The sequence below is a fragment of the Erpetoichthys calabaricus genome, chromosome 8 (genome assembly GCF_900747795.2).
Source record: "Erpetoichthys calabaricus chromosome 8, fErpCal1.3, whole genome shotgun sequence".
Classification (NCBI taxonomy): Eukaryota; Metazoa; Chordata; class Cladistia; order Polypteriformes; family Polypteridae; genus Erpetoichthys; species Erpetoichthys calabaricus.
The window spans coordinates 159,346,946-159,359,263 of NC_041401.2; the positions used below are offsets into that span (position 1 = coordinate 159,346,946).

The window sequence follows — 12,318 nt, forward strand, 5'->3', positions numbered from 1 at the left end:
GGGTAAACGTTAACATTTAACATTATACATAGTTATTGTCTGTTTTTTCACCTGCATTATTATCATTCTTTAATATTATTTATTGTATCAGTATGCTGCTGCTGAAGAATGTGAATTTCCCATTGGGATTAATAAAGTATCTATCTATCTATCTATCTATCTATCTATCTATCTATCTATCTATCTATCTATCTATCTATCTATCTATCTATCTATCTATCTATCTATCTATCTATCTATCTATCTATCTATCTATCTATCTATCTATCTATCTATCTATCTATCTATCTATCTAAACTCTAGAAATGGTTGTGTGTGAAAACTTGAGGAAATCAGCAGTTACAGAAATACTGAAACCATCTGGAACCGTCTGGAACCAACCAGCATGACACAGTCACACTGTGTATAACACAGATATAATCTGAAAGAAAGAAAATCTTGGAAATGAAGAAACCTTTAGACAGTGCAGACAAGAAAGTGAAATTGTGTCATTTTAGGGACATTTTAACTTATGCAAAAGATAAAAATGTTCCAAAAAACAAACAAACAAAACCGAAAGCCTGACAGTAAATATGTTGACTTAAGTAGCTGTCTTCTGTACCCTAGCTATTCTGTAAATGACTGTTCTTGTTGAAAGTTGTCATCTTTGTTTTTTGCCCTCGTCTAGGCATATCATGGCCATGCTGAGGCACTGACGGTCTTACTTCAGTCGCTGTCTGACCTGGATAGTCTGGATGATGCAGGAAGGACTGCATTGTCACTTGCTTCCATGCGTGGGCATGCAGACTGTGTGGAGGCACTGTTGAGTCAGGGGGCTTCGGTCACTGTGAAGGACAAGGTCCAAGGAAGGACACCCTTGCACTTTTCAGGTTCATCCTTTCTTCTTTCTTAAAGATTGTATCACTTATTATTATTATTACTGTCAACTTTTGTCCAATATTATAATATAGATTTAAAAGATTAATTAGACTACATGACGCTTGATTCCCTGCGATGCACTGGCGCCTTGTCCAGGGGATTGTTCCAGGACGCTTATTGAGGTAGGCTCCAGTCCCCCCATCTGCCAAAACCGTACCTGACCCTCCTCTGGATTATACGAGCTTGAAAAATGGTATGGTATGGTTCATGACACTTGATTAACATGCTAGCAGTGTCCAATAAAGTGGCAAGGAGTCTTGAATATAGGCTTCATCATAGTAAGTTAACCATTTTTAAAAAGTGCTGTTTTTGAATGCTTTTCACTTTTCATGCTGCATGACTTGTCCTCAGTGTCTTGAATAATGGATGTTTTGGATTACAAAGCAATTTACTCTTCCACTCCATCATAAAGAGTTTCTCTTTCAGCATTAAGTAAATGATTCTACATTTTTTGAACAGTACATTTAAAGTCGAATTACAATACCTTTGCCAGAAGTGCCAGTCAAAGAGAAAATGCCTTTCTCTTTGGTTAGTTTGTAAAACTATAGCTTGTGACAAGGATCCCCACCCAGCTTAATTCACATGTGTTTAGAAAAAGCATCCTCATTTTTATTTTTCATGATAACATGTAGTGTTTAGTTTCAGCCTTCTCCTATTAACTGACATAGGCTGCAACTAAATATTTATTTCCTGAGGTGCCCTGCCTCAGTGCCTAAGCAGTTTGGCCATTACACCACTGTGAATTTTACAGTGTAGTTATCCAGAGGCCATTGGATTAAACCCTAGTGTGTTTTTAAGGTTTTGTACATAGGTCAGATGGATGCCATGTTGCTGAAGTAAACCTAACATTAAATACGGTGAAACAGAAATGGGTATTGGCACTTATATTTAGTGAATTTCATTCTGTGTCTTATCTTCACCACCATGTTACACAGAGCAGCTTTTCTGCCAGAGTATTAAATGATGTTTCCTTCCTTTATCTTCCAAGTGATGAATGGACACACGTCATGTCTACGCTTGCTGGTTGAGAGTTCAGACAGTGCAGATGTTGTGGACATGAGAGATGCCCGAGGACAGTGAGTCAATCACCTACAGTCCTTTATTTTATTGTAAACGTTTTTCTGTACTCTGGTTACTACTGCTGTATTTACAAATTATAAGATATGTCCTATCTCAAATGTTTATAGCTCCTTTTCAGAATTTCTTCTGTCTTATTTAATAAGCTTAGATGACCAGTAATGAGGGCTGATTTCCTTCCATCTTCCTAACATAGTGAGGATTGCAGGCACAACAGCTTTAGCAAGAATGACTAAAATTTACAATTGGACCTCTTCCTAAGGGATTCCCAGGTCATATGCATGTTATAATCTCAGCGTACCTCCAGATTGTAGGGAGAAAGTTCTCAAAGAGGACACATCCTTACCAGATGCTGTCATAGAATAAAATCCCAAACCAATAATATCCAAAGCCAAGAGTCAGGAGTGTTGGTTTCAGTGACTTTTATTAAAAGATAATAACTCATGCTAAGCATAACTCATGCTCATTATTCTCAGTGAGCCGCTATTCCTGGGCTCTGAGACATTTTTATACATAGCTTAACATAGATAAGATACTTTGACACTCCTGCTTATGCTAATGGACAACATTGAATGCCATTTTGCCTCCTTTATCCGGTAACTTTCAGTCAAGCTCACTTCCTATTAGGTTATGCCCATCCATGCCTGTTATTCATTATGCTAGTAGCCATTACCTTTTGGCATTTTGCTAACTTTTCAACCATGCCCCCTTATTGTTAACCCTCCACCCAGTCTTTGGCTTTCATGGTGTCATTTTACATTGGTGGAGCAGTTATATGTACGACTCCACTGTTTTAACTATCTAAGGCTCAGTGCGATTCAGTACTTAACAGTGCTTAAACCATATTGGTGCTGATATTACAATATACATTCTTATAAGGTACAGAATAATATAGTAAAATTAAAATAATGAGTGTAATCATATTATACATTCTAATTTCTTTGCATACTATATTGTAATCATCCAGTGTGTGATTGTAATTATAAAAATCTAGTAAATATTCATGTAGATGTACAGTATTTCCGTAATGCCCACACCATTTCAACTTACTGCTATCAATGATAGAGCCAAAGCTCTGTTCTGAAATATTCATAGATTGTTCATATGTGTTCATATGTTCACTGTTTTTGGATTACAAGCTTTGTAACCTCACAGAAGAACCAAGATTACTTGATTGGTCTGTGGATACAGCTTGACTGATAAGATTACAGTTTTGCCTAGTGCTTTACCACCATGGCAGATCCATAGCTACAGAACTGTTACTGTCAACCATTTTCATGATCTGGACTGTCCTTATTCATAAACAAAAAAAAAAACTATTGTATTTAATGGCGGCACTGTGGCGCAGTGGGTAGCGCTGCTGCCTTGCAGTTAGGAGACCCGGGTTCGCTTCCCAGGCCCCCTCTTCATGGAGTTTGCATGTTCTCCCCGTGTCTGCGTGGGTTACCTCCCACAGTCCAAAGACATGCAGGTTATGTGCATTGGCGATCCTAAATTGTCCCTAGTGTGTGTGGGATTGGCTCCAGCAGACCCCCATGACCCTGTAGTTAGGATATAGTAGGTTGGATAATGGATGGATGGATGGTATTTAATTCTTCTACTTTACAAAAGTGCTTTTTGGTGCTTTTCAGACAGAGGGAGTAGTGTTAACGTGTTTTCACACCTAGTTTATTTGGAGCGGGTTTTGTTTTCAAACTCTGGAGTGATTATTCCTATGGTCTGGTTTGTTTAGGTAGAAGTGAACATGGCAGTCACACTACGGTGTAGATCATATCAGCTGACACCCTTTGGAATCAGTGGTCTTGATGTGGTACCAAATTAACCTTGGAGCATTTTGCATGAAATACGAATGTGATCAAATACATGACTGGTCTAGCTGAAGGGAATACTGTGCATTATGGAAAACATTGCTACTGTTATTTAGGCAGTGTCAGTATAAAAATAAATCCACATGTGTACAAGTTTTCAAGAAACAAGTCACACAAGTAACAGTCAATAAGATCAATCCTAGCACCTGACTGAACCGGACAGCCTGTTTTCTTTTTCACAATCAGATGAGACAGCAGTTGACCACGTGAAAAATGTGCAGATTCACCTGTGATCAGGTATTTAAAACTGATCCCATAAAGGGTTAGTGAGTAACTAATTCCACTTGTGACTGTAGATCAAACTTCCTAATCTTACACCACAAGAGTGATGCACATACTGTAGGTTGGGTGTCATAATGTGATCACACTTCTGGCACAATGTGAACACTGCAGGCCTAGTAACTTAGATACTATGCAGTAAATGTGAATCAAGCATTCCCAAGTGAACATTACTAACAAATACTTAAGTCCTAAAGACAGCAGACATGTGACTTGACATAACCTGAATAGGCTATAGAAGAATAAATATATAACATCACGCAATCAAATCAAATTCACCTGATACTGCCACTGTCTGTATCACTGTAGTGCTACACTGTATGTCCTCAGCAGAGCTTGCTGTAGAATCATCTAGATGAACGGTGTGTTTTCTGTAGTATGCAAGGTAATAAAAGACATTCTGCTCACAGAGCCTTTCTTGGAAAACAAACCACAAAATCATTGCAAATGTACCGGTGCACATGATCCCTCAGCAGAGACATGCTGTTATTGTTGAGGGATAACTCATTGTCACCTCCACAACCCAACAGTTCTGCTCTCTGAAAAAACATGGCTGGAATGTGTCCTTAGGATGATAAGAGTCACAAGCAGTGAATTCAGCTAAATGACCAACTGCCAATTAAGCGGCTTACCTCTGACAGAGTTTATTGTGTGAACGTGTGTGCTCCTGGTTACTTTTCTTGACCTCTGTGCATGAAGGCACAAAATGACTGAAAATGGTGACAAAAAAGTCTGTACTGCGTAGAATTATTCATCCATGCCAAAACTAGTTAATTTCATTTGTAAGTTAAAAAAAAGAGGCTAGATAAGAATGTAATCGATCTTAAGTTAAAAAAAAACATTTTCAGGTTTTATGTGCTTTTTATATCTGCATAAATGCTGTAAGTTGAGAATGCTGTAACCTAAGTCCCTTCTATACAGTGCATCCGGAAAGTATTCACAGCGCATCACTTTTTCCACATTTTGCTATGTTACAGCCTTATTCCAAAATGGATTAAATTCATTTTTTTCCTCAGAAGTCTACACACGACACCCCATAATGACAACGTGAAAAAAAGTTTACTTGAGGTTTTTGCAAATTTATTAAAAATAAAAAAACTGAGAAATCCCATGTACATAAGTATTCACAGCCTTTGCTCAATACTTTGTCGATGCACCTTTGGCAGCAATTACAGCCTCAAGTCTTTTTGAATATGATGCCACAAGCTTGGCACACCTATCCTTGGCCAGTTTCGCCCATTCCTCTTTGCAGCACCTCTCAAGCTCCATCAGGTTGGATGGGAAGCGTCGGTGCACAGCCATTTTAAGATCTCTCCAGAGATGTTCAATCGGATTCAAGTCTGGGCTCTGTCTGGGCCACTCAAGGACATTCACAGAGTTGTCCTGAAGCCACTCCTTTGATATCTTGGCTATGTGCTTAGGGTCGTTGTCCTGCTGAAAGATGAACCGTCGCCCCAGTCTGAGGTCAAGAGCGCTCTGGACCAGGTTTTCATCCAGGATGTCTCTGTACATTGCTGCAGTCATCTTTCCCTTTATCCTGACTAGTCTCCCAGTCGCTGCCGCTGAAAAACATCCCCACAGCATGATGCTGCCACCACCATGCTTCACTGTAGGGATGGTGCCAGGTTTTCTCCAAACGTGACGCCTGGCATTCACACCAAAGAGTTCAATCTTTGTCTCATCAGACTAGAGAATTTTCTTTCTCATGGTCTGAGAGTCCTTCAGGTGCCTTTTGGCAAACTCCAGGCGGGCTGCCATGTGCCTTTTACTAAGGAGTGGCTTCCGTCTGGCCACTCTACCATACAGGCCTGATTGGTGGATTGCTGCAGAGATGGTTGTCCTTCTGGAAGGTTCTCCTCTCTCCACAGAGGATCTCTGGAGCTCTGACAGAGTGACCATTGGGTTCTTGGTCACCTACCTGACTAAGGCCCTTCTCCCCCGATCGCTCAGTTTAGATGGCTGGCCAGCTCTAGGAAGAGTCCTGGTGGTTTCGAACTTCTTCCACTTATGGATGATGGAGGTCACTGTGCTCATTGGGACCTTCAAAGCAGCAGAAATTTTTCTATAACCTTCCCCAGATATGTGCCTCGACACAATCCTGTGTCGGAGGTCTACAGACGATTCCTTTGACTTCATGCTTGGTTTGTGTTCTGACATGAACTGTCAACTGTGGGACCTTATATAGACAGGTGTGTGCCTTTCCAAATCGTGTCCAGTCAACTGAATTTACCACAGGTGGACTCCAATTAAACTGCAGAAACATCTCAAGGATGATCAGGGGAAACAGGATGCACCTGAGCTCAATTTTGAGCTTCATGGCAAAGGCTGTGAATACTTATGTACATGTGCGTTCTCAATTTTTTTATTTTTAATAAATTTGCAAAAACCTCAAGTAAACTTTTTTCACGTTGTCATTATGGGGTGTTGTATGTAGAATTCTGAGGAAAAAAAATGAATTTAATCCATTTTGGAATAAGGCTATAACATAACAAAATGTGGAAAAAGTGATGTGCTGTGAATACTTTCTGGATGCACTGTATATCACACTTAACTATTCCCTAACAATGCTCTCTAACTCGGTGAGAATTTCCCAGATTCTCCCACAATGTCCGGAGTCCCTAACTTAATCTTCATTCAGTGAACCAAGCTTGGTGCAGCTCTGTAAAGAGACTCTTAGAGTGCACACTTGCCGAACTTTCTCAACTGATTCACAGAAGCAGCTATTCTCAGAAGTCCCTTTGGACCATCTTCTCACCATATGATCAACAATTAGCCCCTGGCTTCTCATCGTAATGTACCCAGCTAGAGCACAAATCTGCAGTGAAATCTTTGCAACACTCTGCACCACATGACAGAAGGACAAGGAGCTAATTAACTCCTGAAAATTGAAGAAAACACAGAGAGGCAAATTATAAATTGAAACATATTCTCCAAATACCTGACAGTGAATCTGATGATGTCTTCCATTTGTGTTTAGTGCCAACAGTGTGGTGAGCTGCACAAGTTTCTTAAGCATACTTAAAAAGTTAGCTCTTCTGATAATTGTAAAGTATTTGCAGCTGTTACCTCAGCTGTTTAAAAAATCTGCATTAGCCAGCTGTTTCTCCCCTTAAGGTATCGGTAACCTTGGGTACGGCACAAGAGATGTCAGATCTGTGCAGTTCACCTGCTTGAGTAACTTGAGCCTTAACCCTGTCTATATAAAGTATACTCTGTTTAAAATTCTTTCTCTGGTCTTCTGTCCACCCTGGAGCTTTATTGTAAAGAAAGTGTGCAGTGAACCTCTTTGTCACATTTTATACTTTCTTGTTGAGATGAGAAAGTGACTTATCAAAGGCAGCTCGCATGTGGGACAAACCCCATAGTACTGTGTCATGAAATACCGGACTTGTTAACATGTAGACTTGTGGTCACCTGTGTCTGTCAATGTCATCTCCCCTAACTGCCCAGACAGCCAAGAGAATATCTAAGTTGTCCAAGTCTATGTTTCTGCTTTACAATGTGATGGGGTAAAGGTCAGTCATTTGGACGATAAAGAAGAACACACACACACTTCTCTAAATGAAACAAAAAGAGTGTTTTACCCCACCATATTGAAAAATGAATCCTTTACTTCTTTTTTCCTTAATACTGTATATCTTTTAAGGGCTCAGTAGTAATATATTTCCTGCAGTGGAATATTTAATTCATGCCATTTTATGTGAAGCATTTAACACTAAGATTATTGATGCAAGAATACTTGTTTTTCGACTTGGCTATTTCCTGAAAAAGCCATGATTCATTCGGTAAAATGTCTTTTAGTTCTAGACCGGCTCATCTTAAGCTTACTTTCGTGTAAAGCTTTGCAGCAATTTGTTTGAATGATGATCTTTGCACAGGACGCCGTTGATGCTGGCTGTCGCTAACGGGCATGTGGATGCTGTAACTTTCTTATTGGAGAAGGAGGCGAGTGTCGATGCTGTCGATTCACAGGGCTGCACTGCCCTGCATCTTGGGGTGAGGATTTCCTTTCCCATAAAAAAGTTTCTCTTTTGTTAGAGATGTTGTTTTAAACTGAATCAGTACAAACTGATGCAAAGTTTAGCAATGTCTTTATTTTATTAAGTTGACTTATCTTTTTAGCCTCTTGAAAGGTTTCAAGCAATGAAAAGATGCACCAGGCTATAAATGTCACTATTGGATCTTTTTTTGACACTTTGAGCTCCTTGCTGTTTAGATTCTCTCTGGGAATGAAGAGTGTGTGCAATGTCTGTTGGAACAAGAAGCATCCATTCTAGTGGGCGACTGTCGTGGACGCACTCCAATTCATTTTGCTGCGGCTCGAGGCCATGCTACATGGCTCAGTGAACTGCTGACAATAGCATTTTCAGAGGGAACGCCAACTTTACGGGACAATCAGGGTTACACACCTCTGCATTGGGCCTGCTATAATGGTAGGTATTTGTAAAATTGGTACTGTATGTCAAATAAATGAAGTTGAGTTCAATCTAAACGTAACACAAGCTGCCATTGTACTTTTTCTCTTATTTCAGGCCATGAGAACTGTGTAGAGGTCCTGCTGGAGCACAAGGTGTGTCGTTGTTTTGAAGGAAATCCTTTCACCCCTCTGCACTGTGCTGTGTGAGTTAAACATTCATCTCCCCACCCCTAACCTCCAATTGCTCCATTCAAGTCACAGAGCATGTAAGATCACCACAGGATAACTATTTGACATTTACCTGTGTCACGGGGTACCTGGCTTGGTGTCTGTTCAAGCACAACTGCCTCAGTGTGAAATCTTTGTTTAACATTTAGTAATTTTAAGACATAGAAGTTATTGATTTAGCATTATTAAAGGGAACTAAGGAGTCTACACATTTTCAATAGAATCATGTGTTTTGTATCCATGATGAGCATACTACTACTACCTGCTGTTCCATTGGGCCACCCTGCACTGAAAATGTTGCAGGTCATCGAACACCATCTAGTGATGGGACTGCTTTGTTTTTGTCTTTGTAGAAAGTGCATATAGTGCAAGATTGATGTAGCATATTCAAGAAAACAATGAAATAATCTTTTTTTTTTAAATATTCAGTTGTTTGCTCAATTAAGAATATTATTTTAATGAGCCACAAGTCATCAGGTATAATAATTAAAGGAAAAACATAATCAGATCAGATCAGAGTACCTGCCTAAATAAGTAGATCTTACTGAGTATACTTGTTGGTTGCTGAAAATGAATAAGAGTACATATGCCCTAAAACATGCCAAAGCTCAATTTAAAAAAGATAAAAAACCAGCAATGATCAAGGTAGAAAGCTCAAAAAACTGACAATTTCAAAATTAATCATAAGAACTGACAGTCTCACCTGTGATCTCATGTTTGGCACTGTTTCATCCATGTGGGTGCATGTAATCAAGCTTACCACACTGTAATACCATGCTTGCCATGTAACATCATGCCAGTTACTGTATATTGAATCCTGAAAAATAATACAATACAAAAAAAAACATTGCAGAAATGAAATTGGTAGATACACCATGAATAGCAGAGATTCTAAGCAGAAAAATGTCCTTTAAATGTATTTTTGAATAATTAATCATGTGGTTTAGGACTGAAGGATAAAACAGAATTATAATACAGATTATATTTGGATTTAAGAGTGTGAATTATGGTAGGAGGCTCATTGTTTTAAAGAACCAATGTAACAAGTTACAGTGATCCCTCGCTATATCGCGCTTCGCCTTTCGCGGCTTCACTCCATCGTGGATTTTATATGTAAGCATATTTAAATATATATCGCAGATTTTTTGCTGGTTTGCGGATTTCTGCGGACAATAGGTCTTTTAATTTCTGGTACATGCTTCCTCAGTTGGTTTGCCCAGTTGATTTCATACAAGGGACGCTATTGGCAGATGGCTGAGAAGCTACCCAACTTACTTTTCTCTCTCTCTCTCTCTCTTGCGCTGACTTTCTCTGATCCTGACGTAGGGGGATTGAGCAGGGGGGCTGTTCGCACACCTAGACGATACGGACGCTCGTCTAAAAATGCTGAAAGATTATCTTCACGTTGCTATCTTTTGTGCAGCTGCTTCCTGAAACAACATGCTGCACAGTGCTTCGCATACTTAAAAGCTCGAAGGGCACGTATTGATTTTTGCTTGAAAAACAAACTCTGTCTCTCTCTCTCTTTGTCTGCTCCTGACGGAGGGGGTGTGAGCTGCCGCCTTCAACAGCTTTGTGCCGCGGTGCTTCGCATACTTAAGCCAAACAGCCCTATTGATTTGTTTGCTTTTCTCTATCTCTGTGACAGTCACTGCTCCTGACAGGCACTCCTTTGAATAGGAAGATATGTTTGCATTCTTTTAATTGTGAGACGGAACTGTCATCTCTGTCTTGTCATGGAGCACAGTTTAAACTTTTGAAAAAGAGACAAATGTTTGTTTGCAGTGTTTGAATAACGTTCCTGTCTCTCTACAACCTCCTGTGTTTCTGCGCAAATCTGTGACCCAAGCATGACAATCTAAAAATAACCATATAAACATATGGTTTCTACTTTGCGGATTTTCTTATTTCGCGGGTGGCTCTGGAACGCAACCCCCGCGATGGAGGAGGGATTACTGTAATTATTTTTTTGATATTTTTAAGTGTCAAAGTCATCAACAGGCAATTGTTATCTCTCTATTATAAAAAAAAATCTTGGGAGGGAGACGAGATGTGATCTTCTCAGAAGACACTTTAACGTCACGCGAGACAGTGAGACAAAAGGACAGCTGCTGTACAGCCTTTTAAATGATCGACGTGCAGCGCAATAAGCAGAACACACAGCTCACCAGCAGCAGTAGCAGCAAGTCAGCAGATGAGCCGACCACATCTTCTTAGTGTACGTACAGCCATCCACCCCACCCCACCTTCACGACGCGAGCAGCATTATGTGCTACGCAAGAAAGAGATTTAACCACGTCCGGGGTAAACGACAAAGCGAAGAAAAAAGAGCAAGGACAAACATTCGAGAAAGTCATTTTATTTATTAGAGAGAAAGAAACGATATTCACTCACAGGCAGTTATAAGTTGTGTTGTCACGATGTAAGTCCAAACACGGAATCAAAATTCAGTGCGATCTTGAAGAAAAGTTCATTTTAAATATTGTTTTTACAAAAGTTTTAAAGTAAAAGTGAAAATAAAGCATATGTAACAATTCCCATGAAAATAACAATCTCTTTAAATTGTATATCCGGTAAACCAAACCCAGGGGTGGACAAGCGAAGCAAGCAGGGGGTGGAGCCCCCTAGTAAAACAATCGTTGCAAAGGATTACATCAGTTAGAAACACCCCAAAACAGCAGCAGGTTCTGAGCTTCCCTATTAAGAGTTAAGGACAGTAGATGTGCAATGCTTAAAGGGAACACCATCATTTGCAGACGTGACAAAACACAGGGCTAACCCTGGACACAGTGGATTTATTGTAGGATGGCACAGTGGCGCAGTGGGTAGTGCTGCTGCCTCGCAGTTAGGAGACCCAGGTTCGTTTCCCGGGTCCTCCCTGCGTACTTTGCATGTTCTCCCCGTGTCTGCATGGGTTTCCTCTGTGTGCTCCAGTTTGCTCCCACAGTCCAAAGACATGCAGGTTAGGTGCATTGGCGATTCTAAATTGTCCCGAGTGTGTGCTTGGTGTGTGTGTGCGCGCCCTGCCCGGGGTTTGTTTCCTGCTTTGCGCCATGTGTTGGCTGGGATTGGCTCCAGCAGACCCCCGTGATCCTGTAGTTAGGATATAGCGGGTTGGATAATGGATGGATGGATTTATTGTATGTGTTGTGATAGTTTTCCAGATTCTCAGTTATCTGCTCAGTACTAATTTAGAAGTTAATATTCAGCTAAGCTTTAATTTTTATGGCTGGCAAGGAGGATAAGTATTGTCCTAGTGTTGTTCCTGGGTTGCTCCCAAAGACTGCTAGGATAGGCTCCAGCTGTCCAGCGACCCTGCCCTGGATGAATAGGTTAGGAACAAAGATGGATGTAGCCATTGCAACCCAAAATCAACCCCTTTCTCTATGACTGAGCTGCTGTTCCATAATGTAGGCTGGTAAACCTGCAGACACATTGCTCCAAGTGACCATCTCAGTTTGGCTCAAAACACTGTTACCCAGCTGCACCTTGTATTACACTACACTACATTTACACCTAGGAACATCTAAA

General features: G+C 40.4%; 1 protein-coding gene across 8 annotated transcripts in view; it reads left to right on the forward strand.

The window, feature by feature from the left end:
• ankrd44 (ankyrin repeat domain 44) overlaps nucleotides 1-12,318 on the forward strand; it is a 207,773-nt gene that overhangs the window by 175,722 nt on the left and 19,733 nt on the right. For all 8 annotated transcript variants that reach the window (XM_028807658.2, XM_028807655.2, XM_028807660.2 and 5 more), the window contains 5 exons: nucleotides 668-869; nucleotides 1,907-1,994; nucleotides 8,021-8,138; nucleotides 8,359-8,575; nucleotides 8,675-8,762. In XM_028807658.2, coding sequence (XP_028663491.1) covers nucleotides 668-869; nucleotides 1,907-1,994; nucleotides 8,021-8,138; nucleotides 8,359-8,575; nucleotides 8,675-8,762 — 713 coding nt within the window. The remainder of the gene's footprint in view (nucleotides 1-667; nucleotides 870-1,906; nucleotides 1,995-8,020; nucleotides 8,139-8,358; nucleotides 8,576-8,674; nucleotides 8,763-12,318) is intronic.